Source organism: Chelonoidis abingdonii, chromosome 9 (genome assembly GCF_003597395.2).
Source record: "Chelonoidis abingdonii isolate Lonesome George chromosome 9, CheloAbing_2.0, whole genome shotgun sequence".
NCBI lineage: Eukaryota > Metazoa > Chordata > Testudines > Testudinidae > Chelonoidis > Chelonoidis abingdonii.
The window spans coordinates 3,111,590-3,138,213 of record NC_133777.1 but is presented as its reverse complement, the minus strand read 5'-3'; the positions used below and the strand labels follow the sequence as shown (position 1 = coordinate 3,138,213).

At 48.1% G+C, this 26,624-nt stretch overlaps 1 protein-coding gene and 1 long non-coding RNA gene across 4 annotated transcripts in view; one reads left to right on the top strand and one right to left on the bottom strand.

Annotated features, from left to right (window-relative positions):
* PKD1 (polycystin 1, transient receptor potential channel interacting) overlaps positions 1 to 26,624 on the bottom strand; it is a 132,720-nt gene that overhangs the window by 57,753 nt on the left and 48,343 nt on the right. The window contains exons 2-11 of the mRNA XM_032762640.2: positions 21,969 to 22,040; positions 20,322 to 20,393; positions 18,271 to 18,443; positions 14,413 to 15,081; positions 13,417 to 13,600; positions 7,403 to 7,617; positions 4,826 to 4,941; positions 4,615 to 4,741; positions 2,411 to 2,685; positions 1,112 to 1,861 (exon numbers count right to left, since the gene is read on the bottom strand). Of these exons, the coding sequence (XP_032618531.2) occupies positions 1,112 to 1,861; positions 2,411 to 2,685; positions 4,615 to 4,741; positions 4,826 to 4,941; positions 7,403 to 7,617; positions 13,417 to 13,600; positions 14,413 to 15,081; positions 18,271 to 18,443; positions 20,322 to 20,393; positions 21,969 to 22,040 (2,653 nt within the window). The remainder of the gene's footprint in view (positions 1 to 1,111; positions 1,862 to 2,410; positions 2,686 to 4,614; positions 4,742 to 4,825; positions 4,942 to 7,402; positions 7,618 to 13,416; positions 13,601 to 14,412; positions 15,082 to 18,270; positions 18,444 to 20,321; positions 20,394 to 21,968; positions 22,041 to 26,624) is intronic.
* Positions 1 to 26,624, top strand: part of LOC116814787 (uncharacterized) — a 42,110-nt gene that overhangs the window by 1,205 nt on the left and 14,281 nt on the right. For 2 of the 3 annotated variants that reach the window (XR_004371346.2, XR_004371347.2), the window contains exons 3-4: positions 5,206 to 5,309; positions 20,473 to 20,537. This is a non-coding gene — a long non-coding RNA (uncharacterized LOC116814787). The remainder of the gene's footprint in view (positions 1 to 5,205; positions 5,310 to 20,472; positions 20,538 to 26,624) is intronic. The other variant, XR_012656478.1, reaches the window with a different exon arrangement.

Genomic DNA, 26,624 nt, shown 5'->3' with positions numbered 1-26,624 from the left:
GCACTTTTCAAACATAGGTTTCAGAGCAATTTACAGAGGTGGGTGAGCATTCTTAGCCTTCTTGTTCAGATGGGGAAATTCACGCAGTGAGAGACTGATGCTTCATGGAGCTCACCAATGGCACAGCTGGGACCAGAACCCAGGTCTCCTGACTACCCCCATTCCCTGGAGATCTGTCCACAAGACTATGCTTCCTTCCTGCTCGACGAGGCTCTGATAACTTTGCAGATGGTGCCACGCTTTGGCTGCTTCACTGAACTGAACCTCTGACCCTTTTCACTAGGAAATACCCAACCCAAAGCCTAAATAGATCCAGTTGCACTTGGCAGGCCAGGGTTGGATTCCTGCTCCTCTAGAACATGTCTCATTAGCACAATCAGACTTCTTAACCCGACAGCTGCAGAGACCAGCTGGTGAGGTGAGACCAACAGGGACTGCAGGCATGGACTTGCATATTTTCTGCCATTAAGCAGCCAAAGATTCAAACAGAGCATTTGACAGATCTAATAGATAGTTACCAAACAGCGATTCCTTGGCCTCTGAGCAGGGTTTAACTTTGCAGTGGGGAAAAAGGAGTGGAGAAAAGGACTGAAGAAACCAGGATAATTACAGGACTTTGGTAGACAAAGAAAGTATATATAGCTCCAGCTGGCAGGTGGACGGTATTTGTGATAACAAATCAGAACTTCAACAGGAAGTCAGAGGAACATGAACCCTGACCTTCCACAATGCACCTGATCATTTGGGCAATTTATGGGAGCAAGGAAAGAAACGCTGAGCTAACATTCTCCTATCAGGGTAACATTCTCCTACCCTAATGCTGAGATATTTAAGGTCGACATCAGGAGGCGTATTGCTAAATTACACGCCTAATTTAGGGGCATCCACATCTTCCCTAGTGAGGAACTGTGTTGGCACTTTGCCATGGGGTCAAAGGCCCTATCTGACATGCATAAAATGGGGCAGATCACATGGAGGTGCAGGTCCTCATTAGTAGTGCACCTGTGATCCAACTTGTTTACATCAGGGCAGTTTCACAAACTCAAAGCATTCGCATTAAAGGCTGCAATGAAAACATTATTAATAATTTAACAACAGTGCAATGACTCACCACCCGGGTGTTTAGCAAGACTCTGGTTTCTGGGTCAGGGGTCGCTCTGAGTCCTCTAATGGGCTCCTCCACTTTCACTTTGACAGTGATGTTCTGGGAGCTCACTGAGTTTTCCACCATGAGCACTCTGGTGCTCACGCTCTCCCCACTGCCACTCAGCTCGACCACTGAGAACCAGGTGTCGTTGGTATCCCTGGTGCAGTCTGCTGTCAGTGGAACAATGGCGGGTGGGCATGCCCCTTCGAAGGGAAAGGTCCGGTTCTCGCCAAGCCAGCTTGCCGTCGCATTCACCCCTGAGGATATCTTCACCACCAGCGAAGAGTGGTTAGTTGGCACATAGACTTTGCCACTGTGAGGAGAGGGGTGAATGACACGGAGGCCTGACACCAGAGAAGTGACCCAGAAACTGCAAGACAAGTTGGCACTAAAGACTCCATTGTCTACCATGGCTTTAACGGTGTAGAGACCATGACGCTCCAGCCCAGGATTGTGTTGACTGATAAGCGGCGTTATCTGTTCAGTGGCATAGAGAACCCTGAGAGAGCACACAGTGTCATTCTTCCAGATTGCACCGCTGAGGTTGGCAGACAGGCTGGGCACCCAGTCAGAAGAATTTGTGCTTAAGTAGCTCATTCTATAAGGTGATAGCGTACTTGGCTGGCACTGGAGGAACAAGCCTGGCGCTGCATCATGCTGGATGCTGAAGACATCCTTAGGCCTGACAAAGGTGTCTTCACCTTTAAACATCACCTGTGAAAGGGCAGAGATTATTTTGATTCCATGGCTTAAATTCTCAGCAGGCACCGCCATCCCCATCACCAGTCCCGAATTTGGGCAGGTGAGAAAGTCTACCATTGGATTTACAGCCAGGATAAAGACCACAGCAAATCCAGTAGCTCAGGGAGCTTTCTTAAAATGCTACCCTCTTTGCCGCTATGAATTGGATGTGCTGTAAACTGAGATAAACATCAGTTTTATTCTGCAGTTCAACCTTCTTGTTAAATGCAATGAGCGTGGCCCTGTTAAAATCTTGCACAAAGCTTTGAAAACTGACCCTTCCATCCACTTTATTGTTGCAACAAATTACTGGGGAAGTGGCTAGAGGAAGGAAGTGGGAGTTCCAGATTCTGCCACTTACTTGCTGTGGGATCATGAATAAGTCACTTCATGGCTCTGTGCCTCAGTTTCCCCATCTGTAAAATGGGGATAACACCTGCCACACAGGTTGGATCCATAGTTCAGTACCCAAGGAAAATAGCCCTGTCCACACATTGGTTATACCAGTTAATTTGCACTTACCAGATACTGAGCAGAGGTGTTAGCTGGTATAGTGAAGAGAAACTCTTTGAGGAGTTCATAGCTGAGCTGGCTTTCATTGTGCCAAGAAAGGGAGTTGGTGCTATTGGTGATGGAATCATTGGCACATTCCACTGGGCTGCAGCAACTGCTTAGCGACAAACATGTATTAGTCAAGTGACACCACTGGAAACCAGCAGGGCATTCAAGTAGTGTCCAGTTCCCAATATCCTGAGAAGTGTGGAATGGATATGTAGCGTTTTTTCCCTCCTTGTAACCTGGAAGGCGGGAGGAAAGAACAAATCTGATAGCTCAGGTACATACTTGTGTAGAATTAAATTAAGAATAAATTCCCCAAATACTCTAAATTCAAGGTTTTCTCACATTTTTCCATGAGTTTGAAAAAGTCAAAAATGTCAATCAACTGCATTTGCTCTTTGGGCCAAAAATCGACCATGTTAGTGGAAAATTTCATTAAGATTGCACAGTTCGTAGAGGGAAAATGGTCCCTTTTCCAATTTTAGAGCTATTTCCAAGCAAGAGCAGACCCTTTTTTTTTTTTTAGCAGAGCTGGCTTTGAACATTGAAAATGCATTGTTAGTTTTCACAAGTTAGCACTTAGATGTCAGAATATCAATTTTCAAATGTCAAAATATTTTTTTTCACAACTGTGGACTGTGTGACTGCATCAAACCTTCTTGTGGGAAAATTCATTCCCACAAAAATTGTGACTTCTGCACAGATGCACTGAGACTCATGGAAAAGGCCTGTTAGACCATACTATTCATCCCGCTTCAGCCAAAATTATAAGGATGCTCTATTGTCATGTTTCACGGTCAGGAAGAAATTTTCTCCCCTGTTAACTTTTGGGACTAGATGGAGCACAATCCATCATGGTGTTACATTTTCTGCATTCTCAAGAAGAAAGAAATAATGCGGAAGGTGAATTCATTTCTTCCCAAGATCTGGTTAGTCTTCATATTTCATGAGATGCGACAATTCCTCAAGGAAGCCTTTGGAATCCATTACAAGAAAAATCATCCTATGGCTTCAACCTTGGACCAAATGCAGACCTAGCGAAAGTTGGGGCAACTTCACTGGCTTCAGGGGGTAGGTCCCAAAAGCTGCAGACTGTATGCTAATGATGTAATGCCCTGACTTTTATATAGTTGAATAGTCATTATCTCTTTTGCATAAATCCCCTCTTTTGTTCACCATCCAAAGACACTTCCTCTGTGACTCCTTCTCCACTGCAAATCCTTCCTTGCGTTTCCCCACCTATCCCCTTTCTCTGACTGGTTCCATCTTCCCCATCGCTGTCTTGGTTCCATTCCCCCCCTCCCAGCTTCTCCTCACTTCAAGTTTCCCCCTTCCCCACCCAACACACACGCTAACCCTAGACTCTCTGAGAAGACTATTCCCCACACAACCAGCCCACAGCCATAGAGTGTCTGGCGGCTAGAGTGTCTGTCTCTCCTTCACATTTGCCCACTGCTCTATTCCTAACTCTATGTCATGTGGGTTGGGAGCCATCCTGGAGGCAGGATCTCTATGGTTGGAGTTCTGGAGGACTCCTGGGGGTCTCCATAATTAAGAGCTTCAGTCCTCCAAGGCTCTAACCATTGAGGCATGGGCTAGAGTGCATCCTCTCACTCACAAGCGGGAGCCTCCCTGCCAATACAGGAGGCTGGAGAGCTCTGGAGGCTTGGCCCATTTTTGAGCTGCTCTGTGGTTTGGAGAGAAGACCGGAATGGCTCCATTGGTTGTTGTGTGAGGAGTGAGGAGGGTTCTCACTTGATGTCTGCTTCAGAAACTCCAGGGCCTATCCAGCCCAGGAGGCGCCACGGGACCAGAGAGCAAGTGACGCCAGCAGTATCCCAGAAGCGAAGTGGTGGAAAGCTGCAGCCATGGCCAGGGAAAGTGTCTTTGTTTTGTCAGTTTAACACCCAACACAGATTTTGCGGAACAGGCGACTGTATTAAAGATTCAAACTTCCAATCAATTCACATGCACTGAGATGCCCCAGGACATCCCCCAGCAAAAAGAGGGAAGATGAGACCTCACCTGAGACTTCTCAAGATTTAAAAAATATAAACATCATAAAGCCTCTCTCAGGCCTCCTTTCAAAAGAAGAGGGAAGGCCACAAACCCAGTGTGAGTCACCTTTAAAAGAACTTGGAGTTAGGGAAAGAGAGGAGATTTTGTACCTTCTCTGCGTGTTGGTCTGTGCACCTGAAACCTCACGTGAATAGACCGCTGCAGTTCTTGAGTCACAAACTCAAGGGCCATTAAAAATGCTTCCTGCTGAAACTCCAAACTGGGGAACATCATCGTCTGGAAAACAAAACCCAAGGCCTTCACCTTGCTGCACCGCTCACGGAGCTCCCTCCACAGGACTAGGACGTGAGCCCTTCTTACCTCCACAGTGTCCAATGGAGCCGGCAGCGAAGCTTCTCTTGTCACGTATCTCACAGACCTGGGTGTGTCAAACGCAGGGTCACCCACGTAAAAGTTTTCGGCGTTCAAGAGAATTCCTGTTTTCAAGGGAAGCATTAGGCAAAGCCGATGAGAGCCAGAAAGTCCTGTGCTTGTGCCTTGGCCCCGCTCACACTAGATCACATCACAGATCAGAACAGTAACACCCATCACAGGGGGAATTACAAAATGGGGTTTGGACCAGTTCAAATCACATGATTCCTCAGTTCTGGGGGAGAGGCAGCTGCGGTATGATTCAGTTACCTTTCTCTCCACACTGTGGTTTTGATTCCCTTCCCACCCTGTGTAATTAATGTTTGCAGCGTTCCCAGTGAGATGACAGAGTGGTGCAATGGTCAGTGGCTTCAGCTTCTGGGAATCCTGCAAACTCTGCCCGTCCTCCTTCACATAGGATTCACGCCCAGAGGTTTGCATTTAATTATTGGGTATAAATGCAGCCCCCCAAATTCTATGTAAAACTCAACCAAAGCCATCCGGTTTCCATCAAAATAACCTCACCTAGCTCAGGCTTGCTCATAACCAGGGCAGGCATTGGAGTACTCTGACACATTGGGGTACTGTATCAGTGAGCAGTTACTGGGACCTCTCTTCACAGTCAGAGTAGGTCCCCCTGTCTCTTTACCTTACACTTTATCTGAGCCCCATCCCATCTTTATTCTCTTTCTTATTCCCAACATCCCACTCTGTCTTCCAGTCCCTCTCCCTGGGGTGAGGAATTTGTCTTCCAGCTGGTCTGCTTCTTCCTGGTGCCTGTGTGATGGGGGAGAGGGGGGTTTCCTATGCTGCAGGAGGGTGGGGTCTTCTGCTAAGATGGCTTCTTCCCGCAGTGGACTCTCCACTCAGAGTCACCCTGAAAGGTGGCACCAGATACCCAGCCTATGCCTGGAGCCAGTGCACATTCCAGCTTTGGCATGGGCACACCCAAAGCTTGTCCCTGGCTCTCCAGCATGTTCACGAACTTCAGGGAACCTGACCGTGGCTCTCCAAACAGAGGAAACATTTGCAGCTCTAGCAGACGGGTTGTACTGCAGGTGCAGGAAAGGAAGGCAGCCTTCCTTCAGTGCCCATAAAGCTGGAGGCTCCAGGAGAGACAGGAGCTGAACCAGCCCTGAAGGCCTGGTGAGCTCAGAGAAGGTAACCCTGCGGATGCCGGCATTACTTTCCATCCCAGGCTGGGGTACAGAAATACCACTCTCAGGGACGGGGCAGAAGGTCCTCTGTGATAGCAGATTTTTGGGATATTTCTAGACTAGGAAAGAAAGTTGAGGTTAGCTAACCCTGACTTTTTCCTAGTGTAGATGCAGCTTACCACCTTTTTAACCTCAATTTAGGTGGTCAAAGCTGACCCAGGAGTGTAGCTTGCCCTTACTTAACCTCCACCTCTTTTCCTTATTCAGTTTATACACTGCACTAAAAAACCTGCAGCAGCAAGTCTCAGCGTCACCTGGTTGGGGCTGTGGGGTTCAACATAGCAGTGTAGACATTCGGGTTTGGGCTGGAGCCTGGGCTTTGAGACCCTGCGAGCGGGAGAGGGTCTGAAAGCCCGGGCTGCAGTCTGAGCCCAACTGTCTACACTGCTATTTTAGCCCCACAGCCTGAGCCCTGGGAGCCTGAATCAGTTGACCCAGGCTCCAAGACTTGCTGCCATGGGGCTTTTATAGCCCTTAATGTGCAAACTGAAAAAAAATATCCAACAAAATCATAGGAAATGCCTGTGTAAAATGCTGCCCCTTTCCAGGCGGAGACAATTGGGGTGCTGCACAAGCCGTTAACATAGAAAAAGACCAAAGAATGAAAAAGCGCATGGTGCAGCCATGTTTTGTTCTGTCTTCCTCCCTAACTTCCCAGCAGTGAGAGTGAGTTTGTTGTGACATATGGCACTATACACTTCAAGACCCACTGCCTGAGAGCATGTTTCTCCAAGATATTTTGCACATGTTTTATTCAGAATATGAGGCCATGTCTTTGGGTGATAACCCAGTATGTGTGTATTTTTAGAGAACATTTTAGACATTTGGGAAGGGTTAGCAGGCTGGGCTGCAGCTCCATCAGTGTGCAAGTTGTCTGCTTCAAAACCCACAAGAGAAACACCAACTGATGGCAAGTCAGTTGGCTGTTCTCCCAGGGGTGCTAGTCGTGTCTGAATTACAAATCAATGGGTTGTCCTACTTACTAGGTTACACTTGAATTGAGCAATGACCTATTCTATGCACTCAAGCCTGGTATCTACGCTTCCAAACTAGTGCACGCACAAATACTGTAGGTGACAATAAAATAGGCCATTTGGCCCATTCTGCCTTCCTTCTGGGGACTCCACAGAACATGCTTTTATGTCCAGAACATTTGTAAGAGACTCGGAAATTCCCAACTTCCATCTAACAAATATGATGATTAACCAGAAAAACAATGGGGCCCTTCCTTTTGGACTGACACATGCCACCTCTAACCAGGACCCAGGTGCAGAAGGCCTGCTGAGAGCAGGGCAGCGGGAGAGCCTACCTTTTGGCTTGTACTCGCACACATAGCTATGCTTGGCCATGCACAGGTCGGTGTTGCATTGGCCCGTTGGGCCCATCCGGACACAGTGGTCAGCGTTTGATGGATGGGGCTCTCCTGGCAGCCAGTTCTGACAGCTCTCCAGATTAAATCCTTCGCCCCTCTGCTGAGCTCCAGCACTTGCAAAATCATTGAATCCGATCCAGACGTCAAGGCCCCTTCAAAACAATGCAAAAGAATGCCAGAATTTTCAGGAAATCACAAGTATTGAAAGGATCTGGGACAGACTCCATCCATTCAGGGTTCTCAATGAAAATAACCATAACAACAGCTTCCATCCATGGGTCAGTCAATATTCAAAGAGCCCTTTTAATTGCTAAATGATTACGATGCTCATTCTACCTCAAGGACGTGATTCTTGAAAGACAGTCTCCTAAGTAACAAACCATATTGTGACCTGCTAATGAGTTAAAGCCATAGTTATAAAGGCATTTAATTCATAAGGCAAGCTGCCTCCTAAGGAGCTCAGATGCCATGGTGATGGGTGCGCTACCAGAAGCTGCCATATAATAATATAGCAAAGCTGGGACCATGTAGCATCTTCACACATGTCATTGAGTTGCACTTGGAACCTTCTGATGATGCTGGGGATAGAACATGGGTTCTCCTGAACCACTGCACTGTAGATAAAGGAGAATTTCCATTACCTGTCAGCACTGCCTGTATCTTTTATAAACCTTGCATTTCACCTATAGGAACTTCTCATTAAGAAAAGCTACTGCAGTATTCTCCAGTAACACTAGAGTTGGGAATAGCATTGGTGCAGAGTTTAACACCGTAGAATACAAGAGCAGAGCAAAGCAACGTAGGACATGGAAGTGAAGAAGAATGTCCCAGACAGTGGAAACTGCCAGGATTGATTTAGGTCAATGGAATATAACTGCCCAATTTGGAATTTTGGCTGACCACCAAAGTTGGCTCTTGTGGAAAATCCTGTAGGATCTCCACTGGTCAAAGGCAGCCAGGAACTTCTGCTTTACATCTCACCCAAAAGATAGTGTTCGTATGCTAAGGCATTTGTTCCATGCTAACTCACAGCAGAAAGCATCGCTTGTCAACCCATTCCCTGCCCCACCTGTACCATCACCTCAAAGGTATCCCCTCCAAATCGCACTCATCACTGCTTCACTTTTGAAAACTGAGATGCTCACAAGGTAGTGCTTTGCAAGCTGCTTTGCAAAGAGCAGCCTAAGGAGATAATTGGTGTCTCTCCACCAACAAGTCTGTACCAGATGACATGATTAAGGCTCCGTGTTTGCCATGGAGGTTGCGGAAGTAACAGATTCTGTGACTTCCTGCAATCTCTATAACTTCCACAGCAGCCAGTGTGGCTGACCCCAGGGGTGCCCAAGCAGCGGCCCTGGGGACAGCCAGACTGGCCACTGCTGGAGTGGCTCTTCAGGCAGCCATTTGGACGCCCCTGCAGCCAACCACACCAGCCATTGTTCTGGAAGCTCTCAGCAGCTGACCCCTGGGACCACGGCCGGCTCCAAGTTTTTTGCCACCCCAAGCAAAAAAATTTCCCCACGCTCCACCCGGCCCTGCCCCAACTCCACCCCTTCCCTGCCCCATTCCAACCCCTTCCTCAAATCCTCGGCCCCGCCTCCTCCCCCCGGGCATGCTACATTTCCCCTCCTACCCCTCCTTCCCAGGCTTACCTGGTTGAGAGGGGGGAGAAGCGGAGTGGCGGCGTGCTCAGGGGAGGAGGCAGAGGTGATCTGGGGGGGAGCGGTTCTTCTGCCCCCCCCCGGGTTACTTCTTGTGGCCCTCCCCGCACCTCCTACCGCTGCAGCTCACCTCTGCTCAGGGCCAGCTCCCTGCATTTTGTGCCCCGAGCAAAAAAAAAAAAAAAGAGGCCGGAGTGCCGCCCCTTGGAAAGTGTCACCCCAAGCACATGCTTGGAGTGCTGGTGCCTAGAGCCGGGCCTGCCCGGGACTGCCCGAGCAGCGGCCGATGTGGCTGGCCCTGGGGGTGGCAGGAGCAGTCACAGCTCAGCAGCTGGCCCCAGGGCTTCCCTCCATGGTGGCCAGAACAGCCACTGGCCCCCCGGCTGCTGCCAGATCAGCAGCGGGTCCCTGGGGCTCCCCCCCAGGTGGCGGGAGTGGCAACAGGCCCCCAGGGCTCCACACACAGTTGGTGCCGTAGACTTGCCCTGCACAGTGCCCCTCCCCCCCAAAAAAGATTCAATCAGAGGTATTTATGGTATAAGTCATGGACAGGTTGTGGGCCGTGATTTTTTGTTTCTTGCCTGTGACCCGTCCATGACTTTTACTAAAAATACCCATGATTAAATTGTAGCCTTAGACATGATTAATGAGGTCATACTGAAAAACAACGATGAACATAACTGTTCTGTGAATCAGTAATTTTTATCACAAATCAGATTAAAAAAACAAATAATTGCTGTGCTTTGTTCCTGAAACACTGGAAGGGATTAAGAAGAGCGGGCTAGGAAACAGCCTATTTGCTGTCATCAGTAAAACCCAATAGAGTTTTTCCTTTTCTAATTCCAGCTATGATCTAACTGCAAGTCATCAAAAATAAAAAATTTTAAAAAAGAAACAAACCAACCAAGATTGACTGGACAATTCCTTTGCCCCCTCCCTGGCTGGTGGGTCCAATATCTCTAAATGAGGGTAAATTCTCTCAGTTGAAGTAGGAGCTGGACTGCACTTTCTTTATTACAGCAGTAGCATTTCTTGAGAACTAATGATCTGTCTATCTTTGGTGACCAGAAGGAGAGGAAAAGTTCCAGCATTTTGGAAGGGGAGAGTCACTGGTTGTAGGTGTGGGGGAACTGGTTCACAGGGCCCTGGTTCTTGGTGGGGAGAACTGGTTCAGAGCACACTGGTTCTGGGAAAGATCATCAAGAGACAGGAGAGAGGAAGAGAAGAGAGTGACCATAACTGCCGTGTGCGCTAATGGGAAACAGATTTTTGCTTCTGTCATTTTCCCACAAGAAACCCTGGAAGTCACGCGTTCCAAAAAACCATGGCTTGTACTTCATTTCCATTTTATCGCCAGGGAAATCACATCCTGGAATCATCTCATTCATGTTTATCTGAACGGATTAATAAATTAATAAATAAACAAAGAGAAGAAGGGCGCCGGAGTGGAGAACAATGAGCTGCGGCAGCTGGGAAACAGCTTGGTTGGCTCGCTCCTTTCTAGGTCTCATGATTTCATTGCCACTGCAGTCTATCCAAAGCCCTGCACGCAATGCGAGATAAATCAGTGCACCGAGTGACCAGCTCCTAACCCTTCGGAAAGGATGGGCTCGTCTCACTTGGCCTTGCCGGGCGCACATGTTTGTAATCTCGGGAGCAATCCCAGTGTGAATGGAGCAACACAAGAAAACAAGCTGAGGAGAAAGGCCATTGGGCCCAGGGCAGGCCTGTTCAAAGGCTACATCACATGCAGCTGCTCCAGTCCCGTGTGCTTTCTGGGACGTGTTTATTAAGAAGGTCCCGCCAATATCTGCATCTGCATGGAGCTGTCAGGCCCCTGGGAAGGTCTGAGCAGTCCCCCTTTCAGGTGGCTGGTTGCAGAAAGGGCATTTGTGGGGTGGATTTCATCAAAGGCTGACATGTTCCATGCCGCCTGTTCAGAAAGCGCTGGCTGTGAGGTGGAACAGATGCCTTCACAGCCCAACACTTGGGGAAGTGGGCTCTTCTGTCTCAAGAGGGTCTTCGGCTGAGGTGGACACCATGTGACTGGGCAGCTGCGTGAGACTCAATGGAGAGAGGCAGCCTCACAGCATCACTTTTTCTTTCTATGGCGCTTGCCTTCTGTCACCACGACTCCTGAAGCACTTTGCAGACTGGATATGCAGAGCCCTGCTGCCACGTCTGGGGTGGAGGGCGGTGCCAAAGTTTGGGGAGCTGGGAAATTGCAGCTAAGAAACATAGGGCAAGCTTTGATCTTCACTAAAAGGACCTGCGTTCTTAAATGCCCACAGAGAGCAGACAGGGAATGGGGTTTCCAAGGTCTCTTTCAAACAATCCATATGCAATAAACCAGAATAAAATGCTTCTCTAGCAGGATTTAATTCCTAACAAACTCAGTCATCACTCCAGGGTCAAAGACAGGGATGCTGCGGTACGGCTGTGCTTATTCCAGTACCTTCCTCCTACTCATTCAGTGACAACCTTCCACCTTCACCCAGACGTACACACCCAGGGACCTCAGCATTTTCCTCATTGGATGCAGTAACCCTGATGCAACTATATTCTGCCATCCCTAGGCCTCAAGAACACATGCCCTGGGAGGCTGGGTTTCTGAAGAATGGTTGCAGTATCCCTGACATGTTGCACTGCTTCTCCCATCTTTAGATAGTGTCCATCATTAAAAAAGGGAAGAAGGAGAATCTGGGGAACTACACACTGGTCAGCTTCACCTAAGTCCCTGGAAAAATGGAGCAGGTCTTCAAGGAATCCATTTTGAAGCACTTGGAGGAGAGGAAGGTGATCAGGAACAGTCAGCATGGATTCACCAAGGACAATCATGCCTGACCACAATTGCCTTCTATGATGAGATAACTGGCTCTGTGGATATGGGGAAAGTGGCAGACATGATATATCTTGACTTTAGCAAAGCTTTTGATACGGTCTCCCACAGTATTCTTGCCAGCAAGTTAAAAAAGTATGGGCTGGATGAATGGACTATAAGGTGGACAGAAAGCTGGCTAGATTGTCGGGTCAACGAGTAGTGATCAACGGCTCCATGTCCAGTTGGCAACCAGTATCAAGCGGAGTGGCCCAGGGGTTGGTCCCGGGGCCGGTTTTGTTCAACATCTTCATTAATGATCTGGATAATGGGATGGATTGCACCCATGGACAGCAAGTTTATGGATGACACTAAGCTAGGGGAAGAGGTAGATACATTTGAGGGTAAGGATAGGGTCCAGAGTGACCTAGACAAATTGGAGGATTGGGCCAAAAGAAATCTGGTGAGGTTCAACAAGGACAAGTGCAGAATCCTGCACTTAGGACAGAAGAAACCCAGGCACTGCTACAGACTGGGGACCAACTGGCTAAGAGGCAGTTCTGCAGAAAAGGACCTGGCAATTACAGTGGACAAGAAGCTGGATATGAGTCAGCAGTGTGCCCTTGTTGCCAAAAAGGCTAATGGCATATTGGGCTGCATTAGTAGGAGCGTTGCCAGCAGATCAAGGGAAGTGATTATTCCCCTCTATTTGGCACTGGTGAGGCCACACATGGAGTATTGTGTCCAGGTTTGGGACCCCCCACTACAGAAGGGATGTGGACAAATTGGAGAGAGTCCAGCAGAGGGCAACAAAAATGATTAGGGGGCTGGGGCACATGATTTTGGAGGAGAGGCTAAGGGAACTGGGATTATTTAGTCTGCAGAAGAGAAGAATGGGGAGGATTTGATAGCAGCCTTCAACTGCCTGAAGGGGGTTCCAAAGAGGATGGGGCTCAGCTGCTCTCAGTGGTGGCAGATGACAGAACAAGGAGTAATGGTCTCAAGTTGCAATGGGAGAGGTTTAGGTTGGATATTAGGAAACACTATTCCACTAGGAGGGTGGTGAAGCACTGGAATGGGTTACCTAGGGAGGTGGTGGAATCTCCTTCCTCAGATATTTTTAAGGCCCTGCTTGACAAAGCCCTGGCTGGGATGATTTAGTTGGGGTTGGTCCTGCTTTGAGCAGGGATTGGACTAGATACCTCCTGAGGTCTCTTCCAACCCTGATCTTCTATGATTCTATGGTTCCCAGACACTCCAGGGAGTAAGGGAGGTGCTAATCAGCAGAACCAGCTATGCCCAGCCAACAGGTAAATTCACCTTGGAGTCATAACACCCCTTCCTTTGTCTGCTGCCAATCCCTGCAGAGCACAAGTGCCCCTTGGACTGTGGGTGCCGTGACAATGGCACGAAGATGCACCAGGCAATGAACCTGCCCATAGCAAATCCCAGCCATGACTGCACTCACTAACCTGATGACATGAGAGACCAAGAAACTCTTCATCTCAGGACTGCTCACAAAAGCCAGCTCTCCGTCACCATGGACCTGGCAGTGCTGTTGGGCCTCCAGCCACTGGGCCTTCTCCACCACCAGTTGGTAGCAGTGATTGTTGCCGGGGAAGACCAGGCCATCTGACGGGCACATTGGGTGAACCACTGTATGAGGGGAAAAAAAACAAAGCTTGAAGCCCCTGAGGTGGGCACGTGTTGGAAGATGGGACGCCTGACTCACCGGCGAGACCCCACAATGCAAGTGTAAGACATCAGCTCAGCAGGTGTGACCATGTCTCCTTCTCGTGGACCCTAACCCTAAGGAACCGACTAGAAGTACCACCCTTTGTCTTACTCCCTTAGCTCCAGCCGCAGGTGCTTGTGCATTTGGTGCTGAGAGGCGTGGGTTCTTACCCCATGAATGGGCTGTAGTGGGTGGAGGTTGTTACATAATCTGGGGCATGTGAAAATGTGACTAAGGCAGAAGGAATTTAGAGAAGAGTGAATATGGAGGAAGTAGGGAAGGATATGAGGAAGATGTTAAGAAAAGAAGCTTGAGGTGCTCAGATACTGCAGTGCAGATGGGCATGGCCACACAAGGGTTCTGCAGGGCACGCCTAATGAGATTGACTAGATGACTAAAAAAGTGCTGGGGGAGTGGAAGAAACCCTGGGTACTGAGAATGCCTGGTCTATCTGGACTGAGTGGGTCTGGTTCTCTGGCGCCCTGTGTCTTGTGCATTCCTTTCCACCAGTGCAACGTGGGTGCAAAATGCCACCAGAAGATCTTACTCCAATTGGCAGTGATGTATAAGTGCTCAAGATGCAGGACAGCGGTCACGCGGGCCCTTCATTCCCGGTGCTGGCAGGGCCTCAAAAGGAAGGAATTATTGAAGGAACCAGTTCTCAGTGTAATTCTTCCCTCCGCCCAGCCCAACCCAACTTCAGCAGGCACCTCATCAGCCAAACTCGACTCACCTTTGCCCGGCTCTTCAGTCTCTGCAGTAATACTATACGCAGCTGCTAGGCCAGTGCCACCCCTATTCCTGATCCATAGGTCCAGGCTTTCGTTCGTCCTGACCAGGGTAGGACACTGCAGGTCTATCCGCTCTGGGGGAGCCACCACCTCGACGTCCGTCTGCACGGAGGTGACCCTGGCACCCACGAAGAGGGTGACGGTGATGTTGTAGCGCCCCGGCAATGCATACTGATGGAGCGCTGCATTTTCGGTAGTGTTGAGAAGCCCTGATCCATCCCCGAAGTCCCACTGTAAAGTGCTGACAGCAACTGGAATACTGACATTGAAGGCCAATATGTGGTGAAGGCTGTGAGGGCGGTGGGGACCTGTGAAAGAGGCGTGCAGCCGTGCTGAGAAGATAGAGCGGACAAGGGAAGGGCCACCACAGGCCCGCCTAGCAGAGTCCTCAGTGCAAAATGGCAAACAACCGGAGGAAGAATTTGGTTCAAGGGCCACGCCGCACAGACACTGCTCCTGGTCGCCAAAGCCGCCGTATTCCTGGGCTTCAGCATAGCAGAGGGCGCTGCAGGTCTCCTCGCTGAGGTTTGCGGAAAGAACGGTCACGAAGAGGATGACGGAATCGGCTGCCCCTGTGGAGTTGTCGGTCAAGCATGCTATGTAAGGAGCTCCTAGAGGGGAAAGAACAGAGAAGCCTGCTGCAAACTGACCACGCCAGGCCATAACTCATCGGAACCCTCAGTTAGAAACCACACCTCTGCAAGTGGACTTTCCCTAAGCCGGGAGCTGCAGGGAGACTACACAGCAGAGGGTTTCTATTCTGAGCATTTCCTATTGCAGTCTTGCTTGGGAACCCTTTAATCCACCCGTGGCATTTGCCAATCTCTTTGTAGCGGTGATGACAGGAAAACCCGGCCATCAGCACAGATTTATGGAGCAGCAAGGCACAGTAAATAAAGAGTACCACAGAGAATATTCTGCTCCCACAGGATATGAAGCTGATCCTGAGTCCCTGCTTCGGAGTGAGTGTGGCTAGCACATGGGAGGCGGGTTCTCTTCCTGGTTCTGCCGCCAATTCTCTGCAGGACCCAGTGTCATTCATTTAACTTCACTGGTATCTGAGCAATAAGCCCACACCCAGATCCACCCAAGGAGCAGTGAGTGCACACTGGCACCCCAACAAGACAGTATATGGGTGAAGCTTCTGCTGCCCCATCCTGTGCTGTGGATAAGCAGAGGGTATAAACCTACAGGTACATGAATACACACACATAGTCACATGGTGCACACACACACTCCAAACACAGACATATGCAGCAGATCTCATTCCCAGGGCAGTAACTTATTCACTTATGTTCCCCAACTCTTGGCCTGCCTAAGACGGGTGGGGGTTTTTCCCTGCCACAAACACACACTGATTTTGCAGCGTACACAGCCTCAGCCCAGCTGGGATTTCCTTGCCTCGCGTCCAATTCTGCCCACGCAATTGAGGCATGTTTACTGGTCTGTCTCTGACTGTTGCTACAACAGTGCTCCCAAAACATCTCAACACTGCTGTCCTCGCGTCGGTTTCCCAAAACAATCCCATCTGCCTGCCCGGGTCTCGCTGAAACCCCAGGACAGTCATTGAGCCATGCTACCTATTTAGAAATGCATGAGAAAAGCCCCTTGTTATGATTATAGATGCTTGGAAAGTACCTTTTTTAAAATACCAGCCCAATTACATCCCATGGGCCACATGTGATCAGCGCTAGCCATTAACAACTGCCTGTATTTCCCAAAGAGAGACAAGGTGACTGAGGTACTATATTTTATTGGCCCAAATTCTGCTGGTGAGAGAAACAAGCTTTCCAGGCACCCAGAGCTCTGCTATTACCTCACCCATCTTGTTTCTCTAATACCCTGAGACCAACACAGCTACAACTACAAAGGCATTTCCCAAACCCTGTTCTATACAAGTTCTTATCCTGCCCTCTTCACCCCAGAACCTAAGCACCTGCCAGTCCTGGCCCCTGACAAAGCTCTGTCTCCCACACACACCAGCTTTATCCTTATGGTAGGAAGTTCCACTATGCCTGAGGAGCAGAGGTGTCAGCCTTGAGAGGTCATTGAGTCCAATCCCCTGCACTCATGGCAGGACTTCATCTTCTCTGGGACACCTTAAAGCAGGGGTCTCAAACTCCCGGCCCGTGGGCCATCTGCAGCCTGCAAGCCAACCCAATGTGGCCCGCAGGGCTCCATCAGTTTTGGGGCCAGGTCTCTCCCTTGGTCCCACCTGCCGCTCCCAGGTGCTCTCCCCTCAGGGGCCCCAGCAGTGCAGCGGAGCTGAGTGGCATCTGCCTGCTCACTCCAGTGGTTGCCAGTCCCTCCCTGTGGCCTAGGCGCAGGGTGTAGCAGGGCTGTGCCTCCGCTCGTTGCCCCCACCCCGAGTGCCTCTGCAGCCAATGGGACACTGTGAGGGCGGTTCCTGGGGGCAGAAGCATGAGGAGGCCCCTAGGTAAGTGCCACACCCCTGAATCCCTCCCAGAGCCTGCACCCTCACCCCTTCCCCACATACCCCCTCCCGCCCCCAAACTCCCTCCCAGAGCCTGCACCCTCTTCCCTTTCCCCTTCCCACACCCCCTTCCACCTCCAAACTCCCTCCCACAGCCTGCACCCCCTCCCCACACACACCCAGCCCCCAAACTCCCTCCCAGAGCCTGCACCTCCTTCCCCCTCTCCACACCCCCCAGCTCCCACACTCCATCCCAGAGCCTGCACCTCTTTCCCCCTCCCTACACCCCCCTAGCCCCCACACTCCATCCCAGAGCCTGCACCTCAGACCCCCTCCTCCACCCAGACTCCCTCCCAGAGCCTGCACCCTAATCCCCTACCCCAGACCTTCTCCACCCTAACTCCGTTCCAGAGCCTTAGGCAGGCAGAAGGCGGAGGGTTTTTTTAAGGGGGGGTGAGTTTTGGGGGGTAGGTTCTGGGCGGCATGAGTGACATTGGCCCGCCAGGAGGATTTGAGGGCTGGCACTGGCCCTAAGGTAAATTGAGTTTGAGACCCCTGCCTTAGAGGAAAGTCTATTGTTCAGATTAAGGCCTTGATTCAGCAGAGCATTTATGCAGTTGTTCATCTCCATCCCTACTCAGCATATGCTAACGTACCATTGACTTCAAAGGGATTTCAATTAGTTAAGCACGTGCTTACTTGCTTTGATGAATTGGGGCCTAAGGAAGAAGGACATAGAGGCCACCATCTGGTGGTTGCTTTGGTGGCTGGTGAGAAATGAGTTTACTGGTCTCAGCCCTATTCTCAGTGAATGGGGACTCCCTTAATAAAGTCACTGGCATGGCAGGCACTGATCTCTGGTCTGAGCAGAGAAGCAGAGATAAAAATAAAGGTGAAACGCAGTGCGTATTTAGGCAAAAATGTGCTGCTGAAAGGTGCTGGTTGCTGGGAAAATGAAGCCCTCTTTGTCCACACCACAGGTGTGGCATGGGCAACCGGAACACAAGATTCCCCCTCATTGCCCCACCAATGTGCCTCTAAGGTAGCTTGGAGGAACCTCCTCTAGGGTGAAAAGACAGCAGCTTCCTGCCCCTGGCCCATCCAATCCTTAGCCTCTGTGCTGAGACATACAACAGAGGAGCCCCATTACTGATACGGATTCCAGTCTAAGAGGATCTTGTCTGAGATTCACCAACGAGCCATCAGATGAGAATGACTTGCCGCCGTTACTGAGTGGGGTAGATGAGAACTGACTGAGATGACTTGAGGGATGGAAAAGTCATTACAAGAGTGTCAGCCTCTTTGATCTCAATGTTTCCACTAGATTTACCTTCACCATAAACCAGAGCCCATCTCCCTTCCTTACCACAAGTAACGTCATTGGTGAATGAAACATTGAAAAGAGGAAGGTTTGCCACTTCAGGAGGCTGGGCGCATTTTGTATCCAACAGCTGACTAACGTTAACTTTTCTTTCTTCCACCCAGCGGGGGAGCCAGGAAAGTTTGCAGTCACAAAGAAATGGATTCAGACTTAAGTTTCTAAAACAGAGTAGAGAAAGATTATGCATTAACTTGACAATGGGAACCATAGGATAAGTGTTAATTACACCATCATAAAAATCCCCCTGTTCCCATCTGCACCACTCCAAGGAAATGTCTCATAAAGATTCACTAGGGGAGTTAATGAATAGAGAATCAAGCAATAATTAACATGATTTTTCTAAAGGCTACAATTAGGCAAGTACTGCAAGCACTTTTTTCTCACAATACAAATAATTGTTGTAATTAGAAGTAAATTACAGCCATGATCCTATATTCAAAATAGTCTGCCGTCTAACATCAGTTGGTTGCAATGGCAACCTCTGTAGCTAAGGGAGATTTTTTACAGTGTCATTAAAAAACATCTATGAGAATCAAACTGATCTATCAAAAAAGAAATGCAAACGCAGTGGCAGTTTTGTCATGTGGCAGTTTAATGAAAAGATGGAAACGTTAACTGCAGTTGTGTTTGGCCTAAATTACAGCCTTTGGCATTCAGCTGCAAAGAGGACAGAGGTGGGAAGATGTTTGCACAACCAACTGTAGTTGTGCTGCCAGTTCTCTTGTATTAAAAGCACAAGCCTCTATTGCTTTAGCTAAAGAATTAAATCCCCTTGCTGGTACATGTAGCAAGTGTACTGATCTCTCAACCTGTGGCCCAGCCACAGGAAGAAGACAAAGACCCACATGCTCCTATTTATGTAAGAGCTAGATAGTAGAGTCCTGCGTGCAGCTCTTCTTTAATCTCGCTCCCGTTATTATGGCTGCAGGTCTTCCAGGTCCCAGTCCCGCTGCAGGACTCTACGCTCACCCAGTGCAGGGCTCTACCACACAGTATTATTATTAGGTCAACAATGGTCCTAACGCTCTGTAGGAGTGAAAATGCAGAATGGAAGGTCATTCTTGCTTATTTGCATATTCCTCTTGAAGAGCACAGTGGGAAAAGATCCCTGCGAGTTCTACTCTTCTTGTCTGTTTAATTATTTCAAGTGACAGAGGTTGTAATTACATTGATTTCACCTTTGGGGTTTATTCCTTTTGGGTAAACATTTTCAAAAACACCTAAGTGACATAGGTGCCTAAACGGCAGTTCCTTGAGTCCCAGGTCAGTGCTTCTGTCCCACAGTAGGAAGTCAAGCAGAGATTTAGCCTCGCCACTTCCAGCCATTTTGTCTTTCTTAGTCACATGCTTTGAAAATGCTAAAGTGAGCTAAAAAACTTGTGCTTTTGCAAATTCCCTGAGGGCTTGTCTACCCTGCCCCCATGGACTCCAGGAGTGAGAACAGCACTGCCCACCAAAGTGCTGCTGTGACTTCCCCTCGTGGATGCTGCAGGCGCAAACTAAAAGGTTCCTAGTTGGTGTTAACATTGTCCTCTTGAAACACAACCACAGTCATGTGAACTAGGAACATTTTAGTTAGTGGCACAGCATTCACACAGGAGAGTTATGGTGCAGCACTTCAGTGCACACAGCTGTTCACAGCTTCCCAGACGAAACTGCAGGGCCGTGTAGACATAGCCTCAGGGTACATCTACACCATAGCTGCAGCTGTCAGTCTGACGGACCTACCAAGCTAGCTTTGAACTAGCTCCCTTGAATAATGAGAGCAGTGAAGCCACAACAGCACGGGGTGTATAACCCCCACCCAAGGACCCTGGATATGTGCTAGCCCAAGCTGCTGTTGCTTCACTGCTATTGATACTGGAGCTAGCTAGATCAAAGCTACCTCAAGTATGTCTACCTGTGCTGCAGTCACCCCTCTGATTGCAGTGTAGACAGACCCTAAGTGACCTGAGATGTAGTAGGAGCCAGGGGAAGGGAATTCTGAAAACAAGAGCCATATTCAGAGAGCTGAAGGTTAAGGAACAAGAACTTACATGTAACTTAAATTAAATAAATTATCAAATATTCCATCTTCTAACGTAGAAATCATGTTGTGGCTTATATCTCTGTAACACAGGGAAAATGGGAACGAAAAGTTTAGTAGTCATTCATAATTATAAGAATAATTTTCTGCCATTCTTACAGGATGAAAATCCAACCCTGAGCTTTGGATGGCTGGGGGCCCGGCTCTAGGACTTTTCATCTCAAAGGTATGGTCATTAATGGTACAGTCCTGCCATCAGCCCACCTTCTCTTTCTGGTTCTAGGAGCCAACAGACCCTCAGGGGTGAAGAAGTCAATAAACCAGATGTAAAAAGGTGCTGGCCCTTACAGGCCCTAGGCAGCACATCTGTTAAGGGGATGTGGCCTCTTTAAGGCAAAGTTTTTAGGAGAGGTCATGTGACTTCAGCAGGGGAACAAGACCTGCTGTAAAAGAGGCAACCGGCTGCCAGTGCGAGAGAGCTCAGGGTGGGGGTGTGGTTGGAGAGGGGAAGCTCTGCTTCCCATGTGCAGTAGCTGTGCAAGAGGCTTTGGAGGGAGTGGGGGGGAGAAGCCTGAGGCAGGGCTGCCCACATAGGCTGTGAAGTAGCCCACAAGGGCTAGAGATGGAGCTGAGTGAAGTTGGAAACAATGCACTAGTGTAGCGGGGTGGTTACCCGCTCTTGCCCTTGGGGGCTTAAAGCAGCCCTGGCGAGGGCTGCAGCTCTGAAAGCTGGGCTGATGGGGGAAGCAGCTGCAGCTGGGTCATGCTGCAATCAGGCCACAGCTGGCCTGTATAAAAAGGCTGGGAGCCAGGAGCCCAAAGAGTCTCCCACTGCCTGTAGAGGGAGAAGGGCGTGGCTGTAGGGAGCTAGACACAAGGTACCGGAGTGGAGCAGGGCTGGGGAAAGGCAGAGGAGCTGGGAAGCTCCATCCTGGAAAGCCCCAGGCTGTGGCCTAGCATTAGGCCAACAGGTACTGGGGGTTGCAGAGGGCAGCTCAGGGGTAGGCAAAGGCAGCATGTTCAATCCCAACCTTGCCAATGATGAGTAGGCTGATACTGCAGTCTGCCCCAGGGGCGGGGCTAGACAATGACTGGCAGTAGCCACGTACTGAGGTGAGGTGGGGACAATGGGTGGGGGTTCCCCTGGGAGAGGGAGACCCTGAGAGAAAGGGGTTACTGCCAGAGGGCAGCACCCCAGGTAAAAGGGGCACCAGGTCCAGGAAACCAAGAAATTCAGTGGGATTTGGACACCAAGTTCTAAAACCCCTTACCAACATGCTGAGATACCACTATCCCCAGGGTTAGTCCTTTATTATGTCCCCATTTACAATACTTGACCATTCTACCATCGACCAGCCTGGTCACTGGGTTGAATCAAATTGTATCCAGACTTCTGAATGCCAGGAGAGTTCACTAGCTCATACAGTTAAATGCACTGTGCACATATTCTGTACTGGACAAATTAGGCTTGCGTCAAACAGTAAAAAAGGCTTTTGATGCATCTGAGCCCTGGGCATAGGGGATAGAGGGCCAGGAAGCTCAGAGTAAGTGTTATGGAACAAGGGTAGCTTGCCAGACACCAAAAGGGATTTTTACATAACTGCTCAAATATGCCTTAAATCTGCCATAAGACTACAAAGGGGTAACGTGTACTCACAGTTCTTCCAGAGAAGTCAGATGTTCAAAAGCCTGAACATCTAAAATGGTGATCTTGTTATTGGAAAGATCCCTAAAGAAAGAGAACAGTGCAGCTTATTATCATGCAAATTCATTGTGTCTGTCTTCCACCATCGAGGCTTAGAAAAGATTGTCTCCAAACTCCATCCAGATTCCAGACAGAATCACCAGACACAGTTCTTGGTGTATTAAAACGGAACAGTTCTCTCAGCCAAAAAGAACACCTTTCCCAGCTATAAAGCATCCACTGCTCCAAGCTTTGCATTATGTGTCAATATGAATTAGGCCTATCACTACACAAAAAAATACCCCCATAACATTTTTAAAGTAAAATAATTACAGGCATGACAAATTTATTACTAATTCTCAGGCACCAGTTTAAAACTTTAGTCTAAAATATGCCTCATAAAGAAATTACTTTAAGGAATAATTTTGACGAAGTAGTTATTAAGTTATACATAGAATTTTCTGTGGAGCCTTCATGTAGTGTTGCCAGTGCCAAAAGAACTGGTAATTAATTACAGGAGTGACGCATTCAGCTTAAATACAAAAATCTTTTTTCTTTTTTAATGACTGCAGAACTCAGAAGAGGAGGAGTAACGAAATATTTTTTGTTAAAGTAAATACAGGGGCCGTATTGAACTCTATATAAAGGAACACTGGGGAAATAACCATTTTAAACCCTTCGCTGTCTTACTAATAACCTGAACCTTATTCAAACTGGAACTATTTCCACCCTCCATTCACTTTACACAATATATACTGTTCAATTTATGTCCTTTCTTTCACTGTCCTACCTAAGTGACATTTAAAAGTAAACAAACTAGTCAGTTTCCATTTCAGTTCCCAATGAGTCTCATTTCTTACCCAGTGCTGCTGAAGAAATGGGTTCAACACCGCACCAGCAAGAAAAAGATTAAGTTAAAAAAAAAAAAAGAATCTTTGCAATCTATAAATCCCCATATTACCTATATAATATAAAACCTATTTATAGTAGGTTTTGCAACACAGGACAAAACCTAAATTGGGAGCCTAAAATACTTGACTGTGACCCTTGAATACACCAATATAATACCAATAACACAGATAGCTATCTACTAGTAAATACAACGGTTCTTGTAACTATTTGAATGCTGAACCAGCTACCCTGTCAGGTTGAAAAGGGGGTTGGAATAAGCATAATGGGCTGATCCTTCAGCGTGTCATGTGCTTCCCTCACAGGACTGAGCCCACTCTACAGCTCTCCTAAGTTCCAGAGGTGCCACTTAAAGCATAAAAATCACAGCCTTTTTTTTTTTTTTAACCCTGAATTCTTTCCTAGGGCATTCCTTGCAATTTCCCTTTGCTGCTGCATCTTTGATTTCATTCGGCAAGTTCTAATCCTCCTGATGGATCTGACACCTAAATTTGTTCTATATTTTTTTAACCAAACATACAAGGTAAAATCACAGTCCAAAATTCAACAGTCCTCTCAAATAACAGACAGAAAACTGTCCTGGAACCACAGGAATGTGAGGTTGTTAGGAAATTAGTGACAAAGAATGCCTAACAGGGAAGGGGCATTTATTTGAGGAGTTGGGGTGTCTTTCTCTGGGGGATTTTTCCTCCAAGCTAATAGCATATGTAGAAGAAATTTCCAGCAGCCCACTGAAGGGAACATGAGTGTTGCAAAATAACAATTAAGAAATGCACAAAGGCAGAAGTCAACAGCAATGTTTGTCAAATCAATATGCATTTCCTTTGCTCAGGCTAGCCAGATAATAGCAGAAAATGAAGCATCCTTTGCTAAACTCTCACAAACATGCATGAGCTGCACTCTGTGTAGGAGGCATTTAACTTCCAGACATCAAAGTTACTTCCAAAACCATTTACGACTCCTACTCATAAGACAAAACAATGAGTTTTGGAATTGGATCCCAGCTGCTCTAGTTGAGACAGGTTTAATCCCTTCCCCATGGAGATGCTGTCTTATTTCTCTAGTTTATCTTCCTTGGGTCTCTGCTTTGCACCTCTATCCCCACATTACCTATAATAACTGCATCACAATCTAATTTATCGAGGACAGGTATAGATAGTTACAAGGAGGCTTTTGCATCGCTTGCAAATAAATGTAGTCTATCCTTTCTAAAAAGTTTTACAAAACCTGATAGAAAAAGATAGCTTCATGAAGGTTAAAATAAGAAAATAAGACGTTTGGGTGGATTTAAACCTTCTCCCTTCAGTGCTGGAAGCCTTGTACTGCCAATCTCAAATGTTCAAAAACTGCAAGTCAGGCCCCTCCAAAAACTGAAAGATTGCTTTAAATATGATGCCATTTAAAAAATATTTTTGGTTTCATTTTGTCTCCTGGCTTTTGAGTCTTTAGGGGTCAAGTGTTCTCACTTTTCTCCATCACTTAGAGAGCTGAAAACTTTAAAAATGAAAGCAGAGGTTATCACACAATCACATGACTCCAGGGTCTGGGACTTTAAGAAAAAATATCTAACAGATGTTGGCAACCCAAACCCAGCTGTGTTGTGCAGCGGAGAAAATGTGAAACTGACTATGAACACAAAACAATGCTAAGATAAGCACAGTTCATCCAGTGTTATGTGACAGTGTATTCACCAAACTTGCCATTATGCAGGGAGGGTTAAATTAATCCTTGTGCAACCAGCCAGCCCTATGGGCTAAGTGGGATTTAAGCGGCATATAGGCCTTGTGACCATCCCTCTGAACTCAAGTGAATGTCACCAATAAAATTCTGGGTAACTTTTTTTTTTCTGCATTATGTGACCAGCTCCAATAATGAATAAAATATCAAAAAACAAACAAACAAACAAACAAAAAAACTCAGTTCAACAACCCCAAAACAAAAAAACCCAGCATCAGTGGTGGAAGTGACTTATATTTTTGAAATCCTTTTGGTTGTAGGACCCTAACGCACCTCCCTCTTCCCCAACCCTGTGTAACTACGGGATTGTTATCTTGACTGGGTTCCTTTAACACACTTTCAAAATACACTCCAGTCCTGGGCCCCTAGCACTCAAATGTTTAAACTCCTGAAACCACGTGAGGCTGGTTAGCTTGAGATTGGCCGCCTGCCACTTCAGTCACTTTCACCAAAATAGTCCTAGACTATTTAGCTGATTTCCCTTTGGCCTCTAGCCAAAACCATTGCTAGTATTGGATATCCCCCTGGCCCCCACCTACCTACTCACTGCTACTGGACCTCAGCTAAGCTACAGGAGAAAACAGCCAGGCTATTAAGGATTTCTGTGCATAAACACGACATACCTTCAGTGAAAGGATGGGCTTGACAGCAAGCCAAGTCTTTAGCAAGCACCGTGTACCTCCTGTGAGGGGTGCACACACAGTGGGTAATTGATTTCCTTACAATAACAAGGAGACAGCGAGAGTATTTCTTTTTCAGTTCTCTCCTTTGAGATGTCTGGAAATATCCCGTTTATGCTGTCGGACAACACCTCAGGTGCAGGGCAGAGGGAGATAGTGTTTCAGCCCTGACAGCTCCCACACGTTGTTCCCCAAAACTACAGCCACTTCCCAGACAAACTGACGTGCTGCTGCACATTCACACCTTCAGAGTCAATGACTGGCCATTCAAAGCACTGCCCGGGCTGCATTATGCAGAGAGGCAACGACTTTTTCCTGCCTTGTTAGATTTGTGGATAACGCCATTGTTAAGGTGGCGGTTGCAGGTGGCATATGATACCTGCTGACATTCCTGTTCTCCCTAATGTATCTGACAGATTTAGCTGGCTTCCCCTCTGTTGTGCCGCAAACCTTACTGTACTCCTGGCTTCCCCTCCATTATCCCCCACACCCTAGTGTCTGCTCAGGGCTCCTTTGGTGTTCCTCACCATACAGTTCATTACTTCAGGCTCTTTGAGGTCTCAGACAGGCCCCTGAGGGAAATGATGCACTCTGGGAAAGCAACGTGGCTCCTACCCATCCATCTTCCAATGTTATTTCAGTGCTGAGGCCCTCCACCTCCACTGTGAGCCCCTACAGACTCCTCTCTGTCCTCAGGTAGTTGAGCATCATTCTCCTTGTTTTGTCAAAGAGTAAACCTAGATACAGCTGAAGAGCCCTGGCTCCCCAGGATTATTAAACTTCACTCTTGCCCTGGACCAAGACTGGAAACGATGATCCCTCCTGGCCTGCCCCATGAAAGGGCAGGGAGACAAAAGAAGCTTCTCTTCACCTGGGCCAGTTCCAGACAAGTTGCCCAGCATAAGTGACCAGGCACAGTGTAATGCTGTTTACGGATGGATTATAGCTCTGCCAACTCATAGTCCTTGATTATACCTCACATATTGCAGCACGGGCAACAGATCCAAGCACCTTTGACTGCAGAATCCCAGGCTTCTATCACCTGAGTTAAAAGATAGCTCCTTTAGCCAGCTCTGCTAGTAAGGCTTTTATCCTCCCTGTAGTCCTACCACTAGAGGGCACCACAATCCACATACAAGCCAAAACACTGTTCCCTCACTGGCTGCTAGTCAGCCCACGGCTTCTCTGAGCCAACAACAGATTAAAATAATCTCCCTGATTTTAAGCAGCACCAGATCTCTTCTGTGCAAGGCCTGTGACCGCAGCGAGGTTCCTGGTGACAGGTGATAATGAGTGAGAGAAG